The 25623-nt window shown below is 39.1% G+C and overlaps 1 protein-coding gene across 2 annotated transcripts in view; it reads left to right on the forward strand.

The window, feature by feature from the left end:
- Positions 1-25623, forward strand: part of CACHD1 (cache domain containing 1) — a 186423-nt gene that overhangs the window by 60346 nt on the left and 100454 nt on the right. For both annotated transcript variants that reach the window (XM_067535461.1, XM_067535462.1), the window contains exon 2: positions 18021-18083. In XM_067535461.1, coding sequence (XP_067391562.1) covers positions 18021-18083 — 63 coding nt within the window. The remainder of the gene's footprint in view (positions 1-18020; positions 18084-25623) is intronic.

Raw genomic sequence — 25623 nt, forward strand, 5'->3', positions numbered from 1 at the left:
TTTAATTCTTCATTAATCCAGTCCTGTATCAGCCACTCCATTATCTTGCCTGGGATCAATGTCAGATTGATAGGCCTAAAATTACCCAGGTCACCCTGTTTACGTTTTTTTAAAAAATGGCACAATCTTAGCTTTCTTCCAGTTTGGTGGAACTTCCCCAGTGCTCCAAGACTTACAAAATATCAACATTAAAAATCCAGCATGCTCCTCTGCCAACTCTTTTAAAACTCTTGAAAGCATGTTCTATGGACCCGCTGATTTTAAAATATCTGTCTTTAATAGCTTCTGTTTACACTATCTCAGGAGAATGTTAATGGAAGGAGTGTTGTCATCACCATATGATGAAACTATATTATTTGTATTATATTGTAATTATATTTTTTTTAAATCTTGAAATCTAGGGAATTTTAAATTTCATAAAAAATTGTAAAATTAAGTTTGATACTCTGTTTTGAGTAATAGTTAACTATATAAATACTTTTTGCATAATTTTACCACCAAAAAAATCCAGATCTCTTGTATCATGTTAGCTTATGATATAACCAAAAATTGCTTAATTGTCAAGGTTTTTAGTGTGTTGGTTTTAGTTTTTTTTTTTTTTTTTTTTATCCAAAGCTGCCAGAAAGCTTCGCAAATGACATTAGAGCCTCACAACTTTCCTGCAAAGTTGATCAGAGTGTGTGATCGTTTTTACCGACTGGTGAAATGTAGCCACCTCCAGGGCAAAATGCAGCAGTTATGTAAAAGAAAACTACAACATGACACAATAGATTAAGACAGGAAGTGAAAAAGAATACAATTTCCAAATGAAATTGAAGTGTATTTTGCAAGAACTACTGTGGAAAGAGATTTGTTTAACTACAGCCTAGACTGGAAATAAATCTTGTTTTCAACTTAGAATCATAGAAGATGAAGGATGGAAGGGATCGCAGGACGTCATCTAGTCCAACCCGCTGCTCAAACCAGGACCAACCCCAACTAAATCATCCCAGCCAGGGCTTTGTCAAGCCAGGCCTTAAAAACTTCTAAGGATGGAGATTCCACCACCTCGCTAGGTAACCCATTCTAATGCGTCACCACCTTTTTAGTGAAAAAGGTTTTCTTAATATCCAACCTAGTTTTTCTGAACATCCAACCTCCTCCACTGCAACTTGAGACCATTGCTCCTTATTCTGTCATCTGCCACCACTGAGGACAGCCTAGCTCCATCCTCCCTGAAACCCCCCTTCAGGTAGTTGAAAGCCGCTATCAAATCTCCCCTCCCTCGTCTCTACTGCAAACTAAACATGCCAAGTTCCCTCAATCTCTCCTCCTAAGTCATGTGTCCCAGCCCCCTAATGATTTTGGTTGCCCTCCGCTGGACTCTCTCCAATTTGTCACATCTTGTAGTGGGGAGCTCAAAACTGGACACAATACTCCAAATATGGCCTTACCAGTGCTGAATAGAAGGGAATAATCACTTCCCTCAATCTGCTGGCAATGTTCCTACTAATGCAACCCAATATTCCATTAGCGTTCTTGGCAACAAGGGCACACTGTTGACTCATGTCCACCTTCTTGTCCAGTGTAACCCCCAGGTCCTTTTCTGCATAATTGCTGCCTAGCCAGTCAGTCCCCAGTCTGTAGCAGTGCATGGGGTTCTTTCATCGTAAGTGCAGGGCTCTGCATTTGGCCTTGTTGAATCTCATCAGATTTATTTTGGCCCAATCCTCTAATTGTCTAGGTCACTTTGTATCCCATCCATACCCTCCAGCATATCTACCACTCCCCCATCTTAGTGTCATCAGCAAACTGGCTGAACGTGCAATCTACCCCATCCTCCAGATCATTAATGAAGATGTTGAACAAAACTGGTCCCGGGACTGATCCCTGTAGCACTCTACTTGGTACCGGATGCCAACTAGACATTGAGCCGCTGATCACTGCCCGATGGTCTAGTCAGTTTTCTATCCACCTTATAGTCCATTCATCCAACCCATACTTCCCTAACTTGCTGGCAAGAATACTATGGGAGACTGTATCAAAAGCTTTGCTGAAGTCAAGGTATAATCATGTCCACCACTTTCCCCACATCCACAGAGCTAGTCATCTCATCATAGAAGACAATCAGGTTGGTCAGGCATGAGTTGTCCTTAGTGAATCCATGCTGACTGTTCCCGATCACCTTCCTCTCCTCCAAGTGCTTCAAAATGGATTCCTTGAGGACTTGCTCCATGATTATTCCAAGGACTGAGGTGTGGCTGACCAGTCTGAAATTCCCCTTGACCAAACCCAATTAAATATTTATTTTTCAGAACTTTCCTTCTTTTCAGGCCTGATGCCAAATAATATCAATCCCATTTTTTTATTTTTTAAAACAAAATTTTTTTCCAGTTCAAACTTTCATTGGCAGTATCTATCATCCTGGCTCCTGACCTCAACACAACGCTGAGGCTATCATATACAGCAGCTAGAGGTAATAAATGAATGTCTCAAATATCTGATGTTTTGTAGGGAATGGGCTCTAGGAGAGACCATGAATTTGAAGTGACTTAGTAATTAATGATGGCACGCAGGCCTCCAACCATGAACTTGCAATCAGTGGCCATCGTAATTTGGCTGTAGGCATGGCCAAAGAGAATTCACATGTTGAAGGCCAGGGTAGGCATCCTGGAGAATAAGCCAAGAGGTTAGAGAAGCTTGTAGGTGGCCAGGAATTTTTTTTACTGAGTGCTGTTATGAGGACTGCCTATTGAAATGTTTTTCAGGAGGCCCTGGGTTCTCCTTGACAATTTCTCTCTCTTCTGTCCCTCCCACCACCCTTTTCCTTTCCAAAGCAAAAAAATTGCTAGCCAGCAGGTTTTTCTTCAATTTCCATCACCTTTGTGTGTGATTGAAATGAGGTACTACAAGATGCAAATTGGGTTGTAGACTTAACTCATGAAGGTCATCTAAGCTATACACCATCACTGGTTAAAAGGCAGGGTGAAATTCTGGCTCCATTGACCTCAATGGCAAAACTTGCATTGACTTCAATGAGGGTCAAGATTTCACCTGGAGGACTTTTGGTGGTGTGAAGTGTCATCTCTGTAATTCAAGTGATGACTATGTATTTGTCGTTCCCAGCCAAGGCCAGGATTGTTGCCCTCATGCACGTCTATTTTCTCTATTCCTTAACATGTAGCTATTTTGTAGACCAGCTTACTTGGGCAGTGTATATAGCTTAATCCATAAAGATTCGGGCAAAGATTGTATCTCTGTGTGTCTCTTGCACTTCAAAACTGTAGGGTCTTGCCTTATGTGATGGTCCTTTACTGTTTCAGAAATAACCACCTGACTGGGACTCTCTCTCTCTCACTTCTCATGGTCTCAATCCAGCAAAGCATATGCATAATTTTAATCATACAGATAGTCCCCTTGACTTCAATGGGAATAATATCATTCTTAAAATTATATACATGCCTAAGAGCTTTGCCGTCCCAGGGCCCATGTGAGGCTGGAATTGCTCTGAAAAACAGGACTGTGCACTTGGGGCCATTGACTCCAATGCAGTTAGATCAGGCTGTCTTTCGCACAAGTGTACACATCATTGGGGCCATTGATTTTCTGATGTTTGCACTCTATGCTGTGATCTTACTGATGCTTTTTAAAAAATATATAAAGTGAAATCAAAATAAGAAACTGAAGGTTTAGGTGGGTGCTGTGTAATTGTAAATAAACTAGGCCAGGACAGCAAGGTTAGCACTTCTGCTCCTGTGAGCAGCAGCACTGAATCTTTAATTTCTCACCCTAAAGGTTGCGCTTTCAGCAGTACATGCTGTGGCACTGGGTTGGTATTAACTCAGAGGCGAGGGCCATCCAAGCCCTGCCTCTCGTGCAGACAGTGGCCTAGCCTGATCCTCTTTAGCTTGTGATCTCTGTGTCTGACTTCTCTCTGTCTGTTGAGATTATAAGTTCCTTGGGCAGGGGACTGTGTCTTCCTTTGTCTTGTGCAATGCCAAGCACACTGTGCTTAATGAATAATGTAATAAAGAGCAATAACGTCTAAAAGAAAAAACCTTCCTGAAAGCACCTTTTTTTCTTTAGTACACAGTAAGTGAATCAATAATTGTAACTGAACCACCAAGAAGTGCACCTGCCTAAATTATGCATCCGACGAAGTGGGTTTCTGCCCACGAAAGCTTATGCCCAAATAAATTTGTTAGTCATTTTAAGGTGCCCCAGAACTGGCTGTTTTCCCTGAATTAAGTAACTGTAAAATTGTACTGCTATAACCCCCGTTCTAACCTGCCTGATTGCCCTTTTGCTGGCTGTAATGTCTGCTTGTCACATTTAGAATGTATATTGTAAATTCTTTCGGGCAGGGGCCACGTTTCCCTCTGTTTCCTGCAAAGTATCTATTACTCGTGTGGGGTTTATAAAATAATAAAACACAAGGTGAGTGTGGCCTAAAGCGTTGCAAAAATAACCGCCCAAAAGAAGCCACTACATTCTCTCCTAAAAGGTTATTTTCTGAAATACTTACATTAAAAAATATATAAAATATGGTTTGCCTCCTACTTTTTAAAACGTTTACCCTTCCTGATGGAAACTGGTTCCGTTTTGTTGCGGCCAAAATTAAAAAGTACCTTATTTAATGCTTATATTTGACACGTGCATTTTGCTATTGCTGTTGATTTGCGCACTTTTCTAATACGGAGTTTTTTCTTCTCCTATCCCAACTAAAATATGATATGCAGCTACAGAAGGCAGCTTCCTGAATCCATTTGTGTCTGCTGAATCTGCGGGCTTGTGTAATCAAACACTTAGTTCGCAGTGGATCCTGCCGATGTGCACTGAAACTTCCCGGGTGCACTTTGATTTACTCCAGTTTCAAAGCACATTAAGAAACTGTTAGTGTGTGGTGGTAAGGTGCACTCGGCCAAGTAATGAGCGGGCTACTGCTGCGGGGTAGTTTTACATCTCAGCTTGCCATAAACTAAGTGTTCATATAGATAGGCCCTAAGATTTTCAGTGAAAAATTTTTAGGCTGGAAAGAGGCACTTCTCAGGAACAAGGAACAGGTGTAGGGAGGGAAAAAGTCATTGTAGACAGTGACATCTTGTTTCGAATAAATGGATCTATTGACCTTACAATGACCTGTTACTCCATTTGGTTTGGAAAACATAGTGGATAACTTTGAAACATTTGTCTCCTGGGGCTTTGTTTCCCACAAGGGTTTGCTGTTGTGTTGTGTTGTGCTGTGTTGTGTTGTGCTGTTGTGTTGTGCTGTGCTTTCCCCCAAAAATATTTCCCACCACAGTTACCATGAGTAGCTCCACCAGTGGTAACAATCTGGGGGAAGCCCCTGCGCAGACCATGTTAAAAGAGCATCAGCCACTTAAAGCCCGGTCTGCCCTATTGTTGCTCCCTCCGTGGTAGCTGAACCAGTGATAGCAACAGTTGGAAATTTTTCACAGAAATGTCTAGTGTTGAGACAGGCTACGGTGGTCTGCTAGTGGAGAGTTTTACTGTCAAGTCTGAGGCAGCAGTTATTTAAAATCTCACAGGAAACTGGAAACAAAGCACTTACAGGGACCATAAAGAGTTCTTTAAAAATAGGTCTTCTTATGTAACTGCCAAATCAGCTGCTCTTCATTTACCATTGGTTGAACGTTGCACAAATGTTTTAAATCAATTTCTTTTTTTCTGACAGTCTTTGGCTGTCAATATGTTTTATCTTCAGCAGAAAAAAATGCCATCCAGTGTGAAAGCTGGATTCAGTTCTAGTCTGCCATTTCTAATTCTGGTTAGCAAAACTGACGTGCAAATGGTTGACTGCTTTGACTAACAGTCTGAGCCGGTATTATTCTTGATGGAGAGATACAATGGTACTTTCACAAACCTACATAAATGTGATTATTTTCTAACAGCAGTATGTTGCTGCTAGGTTCACTTCAATCTTCAGGAGCTGAGGAAACAACTCAGCAGTGAACATTTTAGTTGCTGTTCTGAGCCCAGTTTAAAGCTGTTTCCCAAGTTTAAAAAACAAACAAATTCCCCTCACTACTCTCAGCTTCAAATTTTGTATGTTAAGCCTCAAAGTCCCATTCCAGTCCTCACTATATGAGCTGGGTGGCATCAGAAGCTGCCTTCTCCCTGAAAATTGGTTGTTGGTTTGTTTACTTTATCGGTTTAAGGCCGTCAAAGCCATTGGTGGGTCAAGACAGCTGTGATGGGAAGTACATAAAAAACCCCAAACCATGACTAGATGCTAAAGAAGAGCTTTGTTTGGGAAGCTGCAAGTTAATCAGGCTTGCCATCTTTGAGTTACAGATCTCTGGAAAAGTAGAGTATTAACTTTCTGAAAATTTCTGTTTGGGCAAATTGGGTTTTGTATTATAAAGACTTCCAGTTGTTTCATATACTTATCCACACAAAGCTAGCACACAGAACTTTTCTGGAAACTATAAATATTTTGTCATTTGTTTGGTTCCCCCAGCCCTCTTGCTGAATATTAGAAGTTCTACGCTAGCCCCTGCAGACATTGTAATCTTCTCCTCTCTAAACTCCAATGTGAGTATCATAAACTGTGCTCTGATTTGAAGGGACAGGGAGGGTCAAGTATAGGAGTAGTGCGGAGAGAGTTTTGAATAGCAGATGATATGGGTATGGTCCAGAAGACGTGTACAGTTGGGCTCTTATGTAGGCATATAGGAGTCCATGCTGCAGACTTGATAATTGTTTATTATATTGACTTTTATTACATGGCACCACAGAGATCTAGTCATGGACCAGGACCCCATTGTGGTAGGTGCTTACGAACACAGAACAAAAGGATTGTCCCTGCCCCAAAGAGCTTGCAGCCTAAGAGACAGATAAATGGGGGAATACGAGAGAACAATGAGACAATAACCCTCTGTAGCAGGTTCATGCAGGGCCCTCCTCTATTCAGGTCCACTGTGCCCACAAACCACTTAGAGACCTCAGCTTCGTGCTCCCACCAGTGTGATTTATTTACAGGTTGCTCGCCCACCACTTTCTATGCACAAACAGTCCACTTACCGCCCTGAGGGGTCTCGCAGTCTCAGCCACCAACCTAGGAGAGCTCACTCTCGTCCTGCCTCTTTGGCTTCTCACTTTTTTCCTCCCTGATCTTCCTTCCTGTGAGCTTTTTATAGCCCCTGGCTAACGAGCCCAGCAGCTGCTCATTATTGGCCCACTAAATGCAGGCTTACTCAGTTGGCTCCAATTCCCCCTTAATTCAGGCTTAGGTGACAGAGGGCTGGCTCTGCTTTCTTTTGCCCAGCACCCTGTCACACCCTCGCAGGAATTCATCAGTCTTTGTGGAGGTTATGAAGTCTGCCAGAGTTTGTACATTTCACTGGTGTATAGCTGTTTTAACAGAAGACTGAGGAGAACTGTATGGGTGGGGAGAATGAATATCTGAAAATTCAGAGCTAAGGTTCCATAAGTAACATTAACTCTGCCTCTGTATCTTGTCGTGACCTGCTTTATGGTGTGTTATGTTTGAAGACTATGTGTAGGTGCTAAGATGCATCAAAATGTTGCTTGTTGACTATACCAGGAATGTCACTGAGGGAGGGGCAGGTCTGTATCTGTTGAGAAAGAGGCTGGATGTTTAGCTAGCTAATTTGAGTCAGTGTGAAGGTTTTCTGGCTAGATTAGTGGCCACTGCATAATGACAACATTCTTGGTTAGCGTAAGACCTACTATAGTAGGGGGTACGAGGCTCATCAGAGAACTAAAAATTAATGGTAGCTTTTAGCTGGAAGTGATCGTGATTTGATCCCGTTTATAATGTGGAAGCAGAACAAAATCCAGACCAGTAATATGTATCCACGGCGCTTTAATAAAACCAGTTTCACAAAGCTGAAAACAATTATGAGCCAAATCAGCTGAGAGGAGGAACTTAATCAGAAAAATGTGAATGATAATTGAGAATCATAAGAACACTTTACTAGGTGCCCAGAAAGCCACAATCCCACAAGTGAGGAAGAAGGCTGTGCTGGTTTAAAAATTGACCTGGTTTTAAAGAGGAAGTGGAGGCAGCTATAAAAAATAATAATACATAACAAAAGGAAGAAAGTGGAAATTGATGGTGGTGAATATAGGTCAGAAGTTGGAAATTGTAGAGAATTGATGGAGGAAGCAAAGGGACACAAGGAGAAGTTTATGGCTGGCAGAGTTAGGGGGCGAAGGGCGAGAGTAAGAGGGAGTTTTTAAAATTTATTAGAAACAAAAAGAATCCTGATGAAGATATTCGTCCATTACTGGATGGAAGTGGGAGCATTATCAGTAGTGGTGCAGAAAGGACAGAAGTGTTCAATAAATGTTTTTGTTCTGTATTTGGGGAAATATCATGTTCTTCTTTGAGTAGTGTCCCTATGGGAGTGCCACTGTGGATGCACTTGCATCCCATGCGCCTCAGCTCAGAGATTTTTAGGCGATAGTGTTTGTTCAGCCCAGGCATGCGTCCCCTGCAGCCTTGTGCCCTGCATCAAGAATGTATGGAGCTGTACGTGCGAACCATCCTCAGTTCCTTCTCAACTACCTCAGCAATATCCCAGCTGAGCGTAACTCAGCTGTATTTTTCTCTTGTTTTTAATAGTTAGTGTTAGTTCTTAGTTAGCTAACAAAAAGGAAACTGTAATCATTTTTTAGTTTTTTGGGGTTTTTTTAAACAAAACAAAAAATCTTAAAATAAAAAGATTTTACTTATTCTTTTAGGATAAGGACCATTCTCTTTCCACCTATTTCCCCCTGAGGGGAATTTAAACTCTGGGAGAGCATGCCCAGTTCTCCTCGGCGTAAACATTGCTTTTCATGGTGAGAGACTATCATAGTCAGTGACAGACACGCCTGATGTTTCTGGTGCCTTGGGAGTCACATGTCCCCCAAAAGTGTAATTTTTGATTGTAATTAAAATCGAGGGCCAGAAAGAACTGGGAACTTGAACTATGTCTCCTCATGTTGGAGAACTTGTTTTGACCAACTTCTGATCCCAGCCAGGAGACCCTCCCATACAATGGTCTCTGAATAAATTGACTGCTTTGACCTCTTTGGCGCAGCACTCCCCTAGAGCATCGAAGAGGAAATCTCTCAAATCCTCTCAAAAAGACTCTAGAAAGTAGTCTTAAAGCTCTCCAGGTACAGAATCTACCTCAAGGATATGGTTTCTGATTCAAACACCCACGTTGGCACCTACCAATATCCGACTTGGTACCCCTGAGGCTGCAGGCTCCTCAGGTATCGGGACGACCAGTAAGCCTAAGTGTACTAAGGGTTTTGGCTCCGGAAGATCAGTACCATCAGGCGATCGGAGCAGCAGAGAAGACGACCAGCTCTTCTAAATCTGTACCAACAGAGTCTACTAGGACCTCTCATACCCAGCACTTTGGCTCTGCAAAGGACCAGACCGACCTCTTGGTCATTCATCGGAGCGCATGAGACCTTCAATTTCATTGGCACCTTCTACCACAGGTACAACGGCGCAACTTTCCTCATTGGTACCATCCATTGTTCTGGTACCAAAAGGGTTCCTCGGGACTTAGCGGTAACAAATGTCTGAACCTCCCTTGTTCTACACCAATCCATTCTCGGTCCTGACCACCTCTTGATCCCTGGAGATTCAGCCGGTAACAGCAGAGTCTCTGCCTACCTCTATGACTGCTCCACCGCTACCAAGTGACTAGAAGGAGTAAGATAATGGGGACATTTCATCCGTCTCCCACATCTCTTTCCAGGGCTCTCCCTTCCATTACAAAGGGACTTTCTATCCTGAGACCCCCTAAGGAATCAGACTATCCTCGTGAGAGACACACTTCATGGACACCCTTGGGTGCCTCCACCCAGGCCTTATCTACCACCTCAGTGGCCATACTGGGACCCTTGAATGGCTTACTGCCAGCAATTCTCCAGGACCCCTAGTATTTCTTGTTTGGGTAATAGACAATTCTTAGTAGGCCCTCGCTCTAGGGTTCCTGATCCACAAGAGGAGACATTTGAGAAGAAGGAAACAAGGCTGGACAAAGAGATTACCCCTACAACTAACCTCTCTTCCTCCTCCCCAGATGAAGCTGTCATGCCTTCTTCACTGTCCTTAGCTGATGATTTTAAATAGTTCCAGTACCTCATTAAAAGGATAGCAGACTCCTTGCAAATTCCACTGGAAGAGTTTAATTACTTAGTTACATAAATTACTTGACAATAGGCACACTTCATCATCTGCCCGCATTGTGCTACCTATTAATGAAGCTTTTGTTAGAGCCTGCAAAAATAATTTGACATTCCCTGGCCACAGCACCACCCACCTGTAAGAGGGTGGATAAAAAATATTACGTCCCCTCCAAGGACTCTGAATTTTTATTTTCTCATCCATCTCCCAGCTCCCTTGTGGTTGATGCTTTGAATGAACGTGGCAGACAGCACCATGCTAAATTGACTCCATACGATAAATCCAGATACTTTTTGTCTTTATTTGACTGTAAGTCGTACTCATTGGCTACTTTATGATTTAGTATCTTTGGAGGCTGTTGAACAGAAGCTACTGAAGTTAGACTCTTTTAAATTGTCAAGTCCAGATAACTTGCATCCAGGAGTTTGAGAAGTGGTCTGAAAAGCTAGCTCACCATAGAGAATGTAGGCCATGCTTGCACAATAGGGGACTCTATCCCGAGAAGCATTGACTCTGAAAGAAATTAGGGGGTTGTGATGAATGATCCTCTGAACATAAATTCCTTTGGCTGTGGCCAAAAGAGCTAATGCGATTTTGGGATGCATAAACAGGGAAGTCTTGAGTGGGAGTAGAGGGTTTGTTTTTCCTCTGTATTTAGCACTGGTGTGACTGCTGTTTGAATAGTGTGTCCAGTTCTTGTGCGCACAATTAAGGAAGGATGGTGATTAATTGGAGTGGGTTCAGAGAAGAGCCACAAGGATGATTAAAGGATTAGAAAACATATCTTAAAGAGAGAGAATCAAAGAACTCAATCTATTTAGCTTAACCTTAAAGAGAAGATTATGGGGTGATTTGATTATGGTTGATAGGTTTTTAAACGTCTCGGGAATGTAGGTTTGTAATTCTGAAATGTTTGTAACTCTGAACAAAATGTAATGGTTGTTCTTTCAAAAGTTTACAACTGAACAATGACTTAATACAGCTTTGAAACTTTACTACACAGAAGAAAAATGCTATTTTTAACCATCTTAATTTAAATGAAACAAGCACAGAAAGTTTCCTTACCTTGTCAAATTTGTTTTAAACTTTCCATTTATATTTTTTAGTAGTTTGTTTAATACAGTACTGTGCTGTATTTGCTTTTTGTGTGTGTGTCTCTGCTGCTGCCTGATTGCGTATTTCTGGTTCCAAATGAGATGTGTGGTTGACCGGTTAGTTTGAAGCTCTGGTGTTCGTAACCCTGAGGTTCTACTATATGTGAAAAGATAAACTGAGTGAGTGCAATGTCTGTCCAATATAAAAATTAAGGTGTTCAGGGATACATGAGGAGAGTTAAGGTTGTTTGTGGAAACTTAGCTCTAACTTTCCAGACTTTCAAATATATTTATTTATATATTTATATATTGTATATTTGTACAAAAAATCTAAAATGGTCTAGTGTGACTTTTAAGAATAGTTATTGATGACCATTGTTTAAGACTTATTGATAAGTCTTTACGACTTTCACTTAGGATCAGTGACCAATTCCTTGAAAAAGGAGGCACTGGAATGCTGTTCCAGGAGCTTTCCAGTATGACTTGAGCCCTCAGCCCTGCTTACGACCTGGTGGAATTAGAGGGTGATCAGAGAAGGGTGACAAGAGAAGGGAGATGGAAAAGCTTTCATCTGAAGAGACTGAAAACAATGGCATTGTTAGAAAGACGATGATTAAGTGGGGTCATAAATAAAAGTATCTAAGATAATGAATGGTGTAGAACATGTAGATGGGGAGCTTCTACTCTCTGTTACATAACACAAGAACAAGGGCCTGTGAATTTGAAAGACTGCAAATTTAAAACTGAGAAAAGGAAGTACTTGGTTACATAATTAAGCAAGATTCAAAGACGTGGATAACTACTAGAATATCCAAAGTGTGATGGTAATGTAGGGGTACAGATAGATAAAATTAATTGAATTTATATTACAAATGAATTGTCTTTACTGTCAATATAATACACACTAAAACCATACTAATCGATTCATTCATAAACCGCGCTAATTGATTCATTCATAAAATCGCTCTGTGCGCGTATTAGGAGACGCTTGGTAGAGCTGTGACTAGCTGCTCCTTTTAGTTACCACTGACAAAGCTGTCTCCAAGTCACTTGCTGCTTGCGCTTCTACTGTTTAAATCACTTGTGCTTTTATTATTATCATGGAAAGAAACTGTCTGTCTTTTAAGTAGTTCGTTCTTTTATTGTAGCCATTAGAAATTGCCTTTAGAGTATCTGTTAGTCAATATTGTGTATCTGTTCTTTAATGTCATAACTCAAGTAACTTTATAAAATGGCTTGTCCTATTGCATTGTAACCAATGTCCAAGGAGACTCCATATTGTAAATTTGGAACTCCATCTTGAATAATGTACTCCATTTTGTACTCTTGATGAAACTTGTTTTTAGATGTATACTGGGTGATTTCATTTAGATGTGTGAATGAAGGGAGTGTGTGATGGGAACAGTCTGCAAAGCCGGTCTGTCTTAATGAAATGCAAGTACCACCTAAATGGCTGAAGAATGCAGACAAATCCCTGAAAAAGCAAGAAGGATCCACCCCAGAAAGAAAAGAATGAAGAATAATCAAGACAAGATGAAAGTCATGTCTGCAATTGACTGGTGATCAATGATCACACAGGAGTCCTGAAGCCGTGTGACACTACAGGATTCAGAGACTCCCATCAAAATTAAAACCTATAAAAACAGTGGGTGAGCTTGAAAAGCTTTGAGTAACATTCTGCGTAGCATCAAAGAGCATCGGTGCGTGCCCGACAGAGACCCCGCTCTCCCTTATTCCCGGCTTCCCTGGCCAGGTAGCCACCAGGAGTTGCGAACACCAGCTACGATCTCAAGACATGATCAGGGCTTGTAACTATACCTGATGAACTGCAGAACATTTGGGGCGGGGGGTGGGGTGGGGTGTGTGTGTGTATGTAGGTACTAGATATTAACTATTAACATAATTGTGTTTTTCTCATAATAAACGTGGCATATTGCCGTGTCCCCCTGAATAAGATCCTGCTAGTCTTTTCTTTTACCAGAATAACAATAGTTGATGCCAAGAAGAGTGTATTGAAAAGGAAATTAAACCTTCTGTTTCAAGGCTTAAGACAATCTCTAACTACTAGAATTAGAATGACACTTTCATTTCAGGGGAGTGGCACAGATAACCCCAATCTGCCTACTGTGGAGTTATTTGCACCTTTTGTCTGGGGCATCTGGTGCTGGCTACTATTGTATGGACCTTGAGTCTGACCTAATATAGCAATTCCAATGTTCCTAGAGCTGTTGTTGGGCTGAGGGATGATGGGTCAGGACAAATAATTGTGAATGATTCTCTCATTAAACACTTGTTCCTTTTCAAATGAGCTAGGATTCTGCTGCCATCTGTTAAGCAGACTCAATCAAACAGCAAGGGGTGGAGAGAATAAAGTAAAGATGCTAATACACTGTTTAAACCACACTGAGAATGCTTTCTTAAATATTTAACAATTTTTGTAAGTTTCTGGAACTTAAATTTACTTCAATTTCTTTAATTCCTTTAAAATTCCTTTAATTTCTTTTGAAAGTCGAGAATAGACGCTTTTTCTGCTTAGAAAATTAAATAATGCAGCATGTAAATGTTCACTTGTGCTTTGCACACAGGTAAATAACAATAAAGGGCAAAAGGATCAGGGAACCTTATTTGTGAATTCCTCTCTGATTTACCCCTTTCTCCAGTTGGTGCGAGCTTTAGTTAGTGTGAATTACTTGGTTTGAATTCATTGTTGAAAATTTCAGTTTGGCTAATAGGTTTCTTACTTTTTTTGCAAACAGTAAGAGTCCTGTGGCACCTTAAAGACTAACAAATTTGTTTGGGCATAAGCTTTCGTGGGCAGAAACCCACTTAGTCAGATGCTTTTCTTGAATAGTCCAAATAAAAAAGGGAAAATTGAATATTTTTACAGAGACGGGTTTTTTTATTTTTGTAATATTAAAATTCTCCTATATGGAGAGGGAAATAATTTTTCCTGTAGATGAAAATTCTGGGTAGTTGTATTGAATAGGGAACAGATATCTAAGTAATAGAATTGCTTTGAAAGCAGAAGTGCAATTCATCTGTATCCTGAGGGAAGGATCAGAGGACCTTTATCTGTGAATTGTTCCGTGATTTATCCCTTTCTCCAAATGGTGCAATCCTAATTTAAGTTTGATTGTTTAAGTTTAATTAAGTATTTTGATTGTTCATAAACACAGCTATATTTAAAGGAACAGGTGAAGGGTCATCATATAGACTCGTAGACTTTAAGGTCAGAAGGGACCATCATGATTATCTGGTCTGACCTCCTGTACAACGCAGGCCACTGAACCTCACCCACCCTCTCCTGTAATAGACCCCTAACCTCTGGCTGAGTTCCTGAAGTCCTCAAATCATGATTTAAAGACTTCAAGTTACAGAGAATTTGCACTAATTTAAACCTGCAAGTGACCCATGCAAAAAACTCCCAGGCTCTCTGCCAATCTAACCCGGGGGAAATTCCTTTCCGGCCCCAGATATGGCGGTCAGTTAGTCCCTGAGCATGTGGGCAAGACCCTCCAACCAGAAACCTGGGAAAGAATTCTCTGTAGTAACTTGGAGCCCTCCCCATTTAGTGTCGCATCACTGGCCATTGGAGATATTTGCTGCTAGCAGTTGCAGATCGGCTACATGCCCCTGTAGGGAGTCTCACCATGTCATCCCTTCCATAAACTTATCAAGCTCAGTCGTGAAACCAGTTAGGTTCTTTGCTCCCACTGAGAAGGCTGTTGCTGAACTTCACTCCTCTGATGGTTAGAAACCTTTGTCTCATTTCAAGCCTAAACTTGTTGATGGCCAATTTATATCCATTTGTATTTAAGAATAGAAAGCTTCATTCTTGCTAGCTGACAGACCGTTTTCTTGTTGTTTCTTTTGATGTCTGGAGATTAAATACTATGTGGGGAGAAAAATCTGATTCATTTAAAACATTTTGCATCCAAGTGACACCCTTTAATGTTAAATTATCTTCTCATCTAAAGGAAAAAACATGTTGGCACTTTAAGTACCTGAGCAGAGCTTTTAACAAAGGTCTGGAAAGAAGAGGAAGTCTTCATATTTGTCTGAAGAGTAGTTGCTTTTTGCCTTTTTATCCTTCTAGGCTCCGTGGGATTTGTGAACTGAGGCGGTTTAGTGCTGCCCTTCCAAATGCTGCTATCAAATTGAGTTCGAATTTCTGAAATGCCTGAAGTGCTCAAGAGGAAAAGGGATAAGGGAAAGTGATGGTCATAGGCCAAGCAGAACAAACTCTATAATTTTCCAGATTGCTTTTGCTGGCAGTGTATGTGTATGTTCTGACTAAAAGCAAATAGGCCAAACCCTCACATGGAAAACTCTTGCACTTGTTGAAAAACGTCTTCTATTAAATTTTACTTGATTCAATGTTAAACTCCCTACGTAGCTCTAGATAATTCTGACTTATGCTGTTAAAACTTGGGAGATCTGAACTGAGGATCAGGGGAGTTTGTTTCAGACATATTGCGTTGCTGTTAAGGTGGAAGCGTTCCATCAACTTCTTATCCTCCATGTATAAAGCCTCATCCTGGTGTCTCTAAATAGCTGTCAGAGCCCATATGTAGCCAAATAGGACCAACAGTTATTTTTGCTGCTGCATTTCCATGCATTGGGCTCGATGTTGATGTACACGCAGTCCACTCTCTGGCTGAAATCCTGACACTATTGAAATCAGCGGCAAAACTCCCATTGATTTCAATGGAACAAGGATTTTCCTCCCCCCCTCCACCCCGCTTTTGTGTCATTGACATTTAGTTGGGGTTGTAATCCCCAATGGTTCTCTCTCTTCCCCACATGAAACACTGGGGGTCTGGTAAATGAGATGCTGCATTGTTAAAGTGCCTCCTGGGCCATCAGTTTTTGTGGAGTAACTTCAGTTTAGATTGTGGTGGCAGTTGTTTACCGTTTTCTTCTCGGAAGTAAAATGATAGGAGAGGGGCAAGGAGCAAATGTTTCAATGTGAGTTGTATTGGTTAAAGCATATAATAAGGAGCAAAATGCCTGCGTCTTGTACTGCATCACTACTACATGATTCTTAATAAAGGAAAACATCACTGAAAAATGAGTCACTTTAATATATAAAAAAAAAATCCCACAGTAATAATTTCTTATGTTAATTTTTTCTAAAGATGTGGCCCTAAATATTAAACATTGCTTAACTTTAACATTTAAGGGACCACTGCGAATTGGGGAAGAGGGGTAATTGTTTTTTGTAGTATTTAGTCATCTTAAAAATTTGAAGTAATATCTATTAACTCAACATTACACTCCCTTTCTATTTTAAACAAAATTTTCCCCTTATTGTTTCTGAAGTGCAAACCAACAAACTGCACCTCTGATGATTGGCTTCTTTTTTCCTGTAAAACACCCTGAGGTTAGGTATCTGGGTGAAAGCTATTGTATGCCAGCAATGAATTGCAAATATTTTAAAATGTCCCTCTCCCCAGCATGTGACGAATCTAATATATCAGGAATTCGTGTTCCAGTAGGGTGGGATTGGGGTGGGACAAAGGACTGGGCAATCTATTCATTTATTTTCCCAATTTAAAACTAAAATTCATTTCATAACTACATCTAAGAGGGGAGGTGATACCCCTGGGTGACTAAATGTATTAAGCTGTGCTTCATCAGAAATAGTTATTCTTCGTTCTTGAATGGTCTACTGAGTGTACTGATGGTGCAGTTCCATGTTCAACTTGCTACTTGAAGTGGGGAATCTTCTAGGAAACTTTAGGAATATCTTCCACAGGGATCTTTGTAAATACCTACCAGTCAGTTCCATCTGTTCCATCCCAAAAGCAAAATGCTGCTCATCAGAAGTATTTTTAGATCTGGGAATAAACCATCTGTGGCAGGGATTGTTTAGCAGTGCTCTGTTGAATGTCAGAGATGTACTAGCAGTATAAATGCCTAGCTGGAGCTATCCCAGAGAGATAATGAACTCGCTCAGTTTGAGAAGGTTACCTTGCACTTCACTTTGAGTTTGATGGCAGAATTTAAACAAGGTGCTCCTGAGAGTCCTTGCTGGGATATAACTATTGTAAATAAATTGATGATATTTTAAAGCCTTTAAAGGCGCCATACACACATTCAAAGTCCTTTACTTTCCTACTCTAGAAACTTAGACCCGGATAACAATTGCTGTTAAACAAGCATCTTCTGACGGGGATATTCAATGCCAGTCTTACTTCCTATAGGGCAGATTTAAGGTTTTCTTGCATACAAAATCAGGTTATCGTCTTGTGTTGTCCAAACTCAGATACCCATGTTGTAACCTTTAGCCCACAGCCTTTTCATACAGGTAAAACCACAACAACTGGAGGATCAGAAATGAATTAAAAACTAGGAGAATATGGAAAGAATAACTTTTGAAAGAGCTTTATTATGTTAAATGTTTCGTATCTGTAAACAATTTATAGTGTTCAGAGGTAACAGATTATAAATGTGAAGCATAGCTATTTTAAATTATACCAGTTGGAGAAAATAGCAGACATTCCACAAATAACATCCTGTATTTTTCTTTTTTAAAAACATAAACATCTGCTTTACTTATTTAATTCTACAAGCATGTATTTTGCTTGCATAAATGTGGTTATCTTTAGCTAAAGTTGATAGTTTTAAAAACATTATTAAATGACTCATAATATGAAATCTGTCCTTTCCTAACATATTACACTCTTATCTTTTTTTCCCCTTCAGTATTGCTTTAAATCAGTATTATGCCAAATGTCCCTTAACCATCATTTCTGATTTTATTACAGCGGATATTCAACTCCTTTGTGTACACGGAAAAAATCTCAAATGGAGAAAGTGAAGTTCAACAGGTAAGGAAAAAATGGAATGTATGAAAATCCCTAGCCACCTGTTGGGTGAATGTTTGCGATTTTAAAGGGACACAGTCAACTTAAATATCACACTTTTGCTGATTTTATTTTACTGACTATTCTTACACATAAAATCAGAAAACAATAACTGAAAGTTATTTACTTTGTACAATTTGGTAGCTTTACTTTCCCAAGAATAGTAAGTTCACTTCTCTGTTTGTATGGGTCTTTCTCTCAGAAACAAGGGAGAGAAAAACAAGTCCAGTATAGGCAGGACTTGGAGATAGGTATAGTATTGATACTGCTTTTATAAAAAAATTACTATATTTCAGTTGACTGTGCCCTTTAAATAATCTTCACTTTAGGTGCATGTTTAGTGATCACTAACATATTGACATTGTATATGCAGTGTTGTGTATTTATGAACTTTCATAATTAATTTCTACTGATGTTCATATATTTAATTTATTTTCAGATATATGGTTAGCATATAGCTGTTTGCATCACTCACATTTTTGTATGTTTATTTAAAATAATAGATTTGAAAATTCAATGTATATTTGGGTTTAAAAAAAAAGACGAGTTTAATATTAGGTAAGTATAGGTCCCCAATTGGTTATTTCTATTTTAATACACTGCAGTGCATGAAATAAAAGTTGTATTTGGGTAAATATAAAGGCTAAAGGATCAGATTGAATTAAAAAGACAAACCTAAAATTCTAACTTTGCTTTCATCTTGCTTATTCTCACAACTCCATTTCATGCTAAATGTAATCAATATTGATAGAAATGGCAAACATTGTCTTATATAACTGATCTGGGGGTTAGAACAAAAAACTGGCTTTTGATTCCCATTTAAGCCACTAAATCACTTATGTGACCTTCTGTAAGTAACTTGACCTCCTTAGACCTTCATCAAACCTATTTTAGCATTCAGTAAAAACAAAACTGACTCAGAGCAGAGTTTTCCCAGGAGAAAAATGAACTGCCCTCAAAACATGCAAGTAATTTTTAATTTGGTGGCTGGACAGTTGTACTCTTCTTCCCAGAGCATTTTACAACTTTGCATCAGCGTATGCATTTGAATTGGATGTGCAGATAAGTAAACTAACTCTCCGAAGTAAAATTAACTATATTTGAAGAAACTACCAGACATGAATTGCTTTCCAGGGCAAAACGTCAAAGTAGAGATGGTCTTGAATTAAAATGTGGATCCAGATATAGTACACTCAAACTTTGGGCAAATTTGGATTTGAAATTGGAGCTCATCCCTTCTCTAGTTAAAAGGAAATACAGTAATTTGGATATGACTATGGCCATTCTTGGAGTTGAGTTAATATGTAGAAAGTGGAATAATATAAGAATAAATCTAGGAATTTTAGATACTATTAAAAAAATCTTCAGTTTTTGTAAGAACCTTATTCTGTGCTGGAGTTGAAATTAAGATGCATAATATAGCAGCACTCAACTTTCATGCCTGTATATGATAGTGTGATTAATGACCCAGGATCAAAAGTAGACTTTCAGATAAAAAAAATTCATACATTTTAAAAGTCAATCCTAGTGTAAGTTATTCTTCCTTCGTTTATGAAAACTGAAAGAGCGGTAGAAAGGAAAATTTTCACTTCATCTTCAAGCTGCTTATGTACTATTGGAATTCATGCAGGTTGGTGAAACTAGATTGATTGGTATGATAACATTGTTCATCGGAATTGCCATGGGAGAGTCTAGTCAATTCTAGTTAGTTATCCTGTCTCTGACAGTTACCAATCGTAGATACTACAGAGGGTGATGGATAAACCCCAGCAATGGATATTATGTAATACCATGTACTCTGTGGGAGAATATAAAAATAATTTTTTTTCTTGAGTCATTACAGGTAATTGAGAATCCACCTATGTCTTTGAGAAGTTCAAATTATTTCTTCCTAGGTGCATTACCACTAAATTGCTAAACTAAATTTCATTGTGTTGTCCGATTGCCTAGTTTGGATTCACTTTTCTGTTAATATTTCAGCAAAATATTTGTATATAAATAAAAATCATAAACATTTCAGTTAACAGTAGGGCTTAACAAACCCATTTGTTCTAACTAAACATTTTTTTATCCTAAACTACCTAACTGTTTCCCTTTCTAAAATATAATTACTCATCAAAATACGCAGCACTGTTGCCAAAAAGACCTATGGCAACAGTGTTGAGGAAACAAAATAGTACCAACCAAGATCTGAGGACATTGATAATAAAGTTAATTCACTGGTGTTTTAAGCACTAGGTTTATTTTTGTTTTGTTAGGAATGTAATGTACTTAGTATAGCTGGATCCATTCATATTATATATCTAAATATTGTACAACTATCCAAAACACACACACATTCACTCTACTTACTAATAATTGTTCAAAAAATAGTGAGAATATATGTCATTAGGACCATCAAAAGGTTCAATGATTATACTGTACCCAAAAGAGAGATCTCATGTCACAGTATCAAACATATATACTAGTGAAGAGTAGTAACTGAGTTTCCAGTGCTCTTAATTGTCTGGAATTTTCGGAAATGTTGCCAGTCATGTTTTCTGATAGGTTCACAGTTGTTTCTTGAAGGAATATTTTTTATATATAGTATTTTAAAAATACTGGATTAATGATGGATTTCAAAATTTTCATATTACTACTACACATTAACCTACTGTACTTTAATATTTGAATCAATTTAAGGGGCTTTGGTAATTATCACAATATAATATTTGGATTGAACCTCGTGCCACACCATATTCTATTTGTATAAACATATGCAGATTTTCTGATGATGATTAACGTTAAAATTTATGGCCACTGGGGTTTAAAAAGCTATTCTCAGTTACCAGTAGGTTTAAAAAAAATTGCCCTCTGAAGATTACATTTTAAACTCAAGGCTCGTCAGTTTTCACCACAAACAACAAACTAGTCCCGCTGTGAAGTAAATAAGATGGAGGCAGGCAGAGAAGAGCTTGTGCTTAACTCAGGTGAGGGGAGAAAGAAGGGAAAGAACCTTCTATATTTTTCCAGTTTAAATATAGTGGAACTTACATTCTACATAATAATATGAATAATAACAAAAACATTAAAGAGAATGAGAATAAATAGTTGTGGACCAATATTTAGCATAGAAGAAGAGGTTACGTAACCTAGCATAAGTAGAAATGTCTTCATCAAATGTGATATATTGATCATTCAAAGGTGCTGGAACTAGAGATGTGGGGAGTGCTGCCATACTCCCTGTCTTGAAGCAGTTTCCATTATACGCAGGGTTTACAGTTTGGTTCAGTGGCTCTTAGCACCCCCACAATAAAAATTGTTCCAGCGCCCCTGTGGTCATTTGTCTTTTGAAAACTGAGTGTCTGTGGAAGATCTATTTTTTGTGTCTGCAATGATTTGGAAGGGGGTGGGAGGGAATGGCAGTTGTTCAGTATCCTGAAAAGCCACATGATAAAGAAAAAATTAGAAAAGTTATTTATGTGGACCAAGATTTTGAAAAGTGAGTAGTGACTTTGGTTGTCTTAATTTTTGGATGCCAACCTTAAAAGGTTCTGCTTTTTCAGAATGTGTTTGAGGCACCCCCTCTAAGAATGGGCCATAAATTGTGTCAGATTGGACAGCCAAAAATGAAAGCAACCAAAAATCATTAGTCACCTTGAAAAATCTATGCCATACTGTATACAATATGAGAGAGAATGTGGCTTATTGTACAGTCAATTGTAAAGAAATTTGTTTCTGTATGAGCATTCACAAATGTACAAAATGGGACAATTGTCATGGTAAGTTGAACCTTTAGGCCTTAAATCATCTTGACTTTTGTAAAGGGCTCCCTGTCTTTAATTTAAAGTTGAAGAATGTCTTTCACTGCCATTTCTGGGTGGTCTGCACACCACATAAAAGTCACATAGGCTAAATTATACATATCAGCTGGCTTTGAAAAGTAAAAAGTGTGTTTGGGAAATTCAGAAACTGAACTGGGACTTCTCTGGTAAAGCCTTCACTACTCTTCTTTTACTTTAATAAAAAAAAAAAAGACACTAGCGTAAACCCCAGTCACAGATGCACACATTAACTCTAAGTAGATATAAATAAATGTCTAAACATTGTAAGTAGTCTGATGAGTGCTTAACTGTCACAGAAGAAAAATGAGGCCCCAACAGAGTGTAATTATCATGGTTAAAAGTTCAATATTGAAGTGGATAGAAGAATAATTGAGCACTTCTGTTTTATTAATAACTTGGGCTTACAGTCCTAGTGAATCACAAGTAGTATAACTGGAGTTTTATGAGTAGGAGTGATACATCCAACTGAGCATCTTGAACAAATGCAAATAAAATGTAAGCAGATTGAGTCCCTTATCACTCTCTCTCTTTTTTTTTTTTTTTTTTCGCTCATTCATTAATGTTTTCTTACCAACTGATGCCTTAAGGCAATTAATTATAGTTTTCTGTCAACTGGGAATTTTTCTGGAAGGGCCACTGAATTTTTATTTAAAAAAAAAAAATGTTAAATAATGTCTTCCAGGAAACCAAGAGTGGGAAAAACTACAGCTGTTGGCCTTAAGGACCAACAATTAATACAGTCAACCATCTCCATGTCACACAAGGAGTGGTTTTAAGTTTAAAACATTAGACATTTTATGCTCTCAAAATCTAGAGCTGTCTGTTTCTTAAGAGTAAGATCCCAGAAATATTACTCTGTGTGTCACTCTGAAACGTAGAATGTCTGAATCTTATGTGAAGCAATGGAGAAAGCTACAAGCATAGTTTCTGTTCAGAATATCACTAAGTTTAATCATCACTGGGATTCACCATCTATTACCATCTGGTTGTTAAGTTCTCACCCATTTTTACTACTAGTGCCATATAACCTTTTCCACGTTGAAGGAGAGAGTAAATATTTATACAATAATTGTGAGACATGTTGTCAGTGACTTCCCTGTAAAGAGAATTTGAATCTTAACTGAGTTACATGCATTAAGAAAAATGTTCACATTATAGCCATCAGACTGAGAAGAAAGAAAGGTAAGAATAAGAGTTTCTTCATATGGATGGTTGGAGTAGCATGTAACACAGGCAATATTCCACAAAGGGTAGGTGGATTTGCAGAGGAGAGACTTGTATCTGTTCAAGATTAAATCAGACATCAAGGTTCCTGATAGTACAGAGAACGTAAGTCTAGAATCCAAAGTCAAAGTTGCATAATGATACAGTTTTGATTTGAGTGAGTTTTTTGATATGTTGAATTGAAGGAAGTTTTGACAGGTCCAAGAATTTGATAACTTGGCACAAGTGAATTGAAGAAAGAGTAAAGGGGATATAATATCTGAATTTTGGACTCACCCTCTATTCTGCCTCTCGCCACTTTCCCCATCCTCAACAAGTCAGCCTTCAAACCCACCTTCCTCTGTAACTATTGTTTCATTCCCCCCCCCCTTTTTTTTTTTTTAACTCAAAAACTCCTTGAGTGAAAAGTTTACAATGGCTGCATCAAATTTGTCTCCTCCAGCTCTGTCCTGGATTCCCTCCATCTGACTTCTGCTCTCTCCATGCCACTGATACTAATCACCAAAGGTTTAATGACTTCAGGGACCTCAAATCTGGCCAGGTGTAGTCATTCTTCTCCTTCACTTCCCTATTGCTTTTGACACTGTTGACCATACCATTTTTTATGGCAACTTGTCCTCTGTCTATTGTGACACTGTTCTCTCCTAGTTCTCCTCCTCTCACTTTAGTTCCCATAGTGCCTCTTTTATTAGAGCCTATGTATTTGTATGAACCCTCCTTACTGCTATATCTGATCACCCCCTATTTAGAGCTAGAAATCTCTTGTCTCTCTCTCTGTCTCTCTCTCTGTCTGTCTTACTTCCTTCATAGCTTCTTGTGTGGAGTTTGACAGTGGTGTTGGTTTGGGTTTTATGTTTGTGAATTGTTTATTGACAGAAAGCTAAGTCAAATAGAGGAGTTCTATATTTTGTATTGAACACAATGACGTATTGCTTTTCTGGTAGTCAGTTCCATAGCTTAGGTTCTCCTCCTTTCTCCCAGTTTCTGAGAGTTCCCACAAATTCCTGTCCTAGGCTCCCTCTTCTTTTCCCTCTGCATCTTAACTTTGGGTGATTTCTTCTGATCACATGATTTCAACTGCCATTTTTACCCTGCTCATTTACAAATCTGCCTCTTGACTCCTGATCTGTCTCCATCCATTCAGCCTCCCTTTCTTTTGCCTCTCCTTCTGGATACCTTTCAATCAAATTAAACTTATTCTGGGTAACACAGAACTCCTTGCTTTCCTTCTCAAGCCTTCTCAACTCTCTCCATTCCCTATTACTCTTGCAGAGCCAGGGGAAAATTAGCTAGAGGAGTGGGTCAACAACTGAATTGTAAACCAACTCTTGTTTGTCATTCTTGTATACTCCTGTGCCCTAAATGCTTCGGCAAAGGGGAGTCAGACCTTCTCTTTGCTGCTCCTGTGGATAGTGATTGCCCAGCAGGAGTAGGAGAGAGATACTGGCTCGCTTACACTCTGCTGTTAATTCTGCTGTCACAACTTGGTAAGATCGAGGAGTTTTATAAAGCTTGCAGTTCACTGAAGATGATTAGTGAAATTCTGAACCTGCAAAAATTGAAGGAGTTCTTTGTGCTTTTTTCTCCATTTTATAAAGCTATTCTGTATGATGAGATGCTGTTAAATAAGCAGGACCATATGAAAGGATACACAAGCTCATCTGTTTGTGTAGGGTTTTCTAGGACATGGCTTCAGAGAGAACTTACATAGGCGTTCCCTTTGATGCATGTTACGGAAGTAGCATTTAGCAATTTTACACGCAACAACTTGTATCAATCAGCTTGTGAGAAGGGTCAGGAAGTGTCACTGTTGTATAAACAAGCCACCATGTCAGACTTACTGTAGCACTAAGCTCTAGGGAAATTAACAGCCGAGAGATAGCAGACATTCCCTAGATCTTCTGTTTGCAATCCAACCTGTCATCAGATAGGGCGTAAGTAGCTTTCCTAAATCCAAGGGTGAGTTAGAGAAAGATATCAGATACAATTTGGCAAGGGAACATACAAAATAGCTTCTTAGGAGGATATAATAAAATCGTTGTGGTTGAAGCAAGTACCCTCATTTCTCTAGTTTGAATCCACATGGGAATACCCCCCCCCCCCCCCCCCCCCCCCCCCCCCCCGCACACACACACACACACACACACACACAAGAGCTGATAATTGAAGTTGATGTATTTCCTGCTAACATCCAAAATTTGTTCCTACTTTCTGCCCCCACGGAAGAAATTGTACAAAATAATAGTGTCTTTAATGAGATTGGCTCTTTGAGCCATTTTGACTTCATACTTCTTCTAAAAATGAATTATGTTTGTGCTTCCAAACTCATTCACTGTGTAAAAATGCAGAACATAAAACTTTGTTCTAAAATCTCAGTAAAGGATGTAAATCATGCATGACTCAACCAAAGTAAATTAGACACTGGGTGAAGCTCATTGAATTTGGGAGAATTAGTC

The sequence above is a fragment of the Emydura macquarii genome, unplaced genomic scaffold, assembly GCF_026122565.2.
Source record: "Emydura macquarii macquarii isolate MOO-44397 ecotype Brisbane River unplaced genomic scaffold, CSIRO-AGI_Emac_v2 contig_3506, whole genome shotgun sequence".
NCBI lineage: Eukaryota > Metazoa > Chordata > Testudines > Chelidae > Emydura > Emydura macquarii.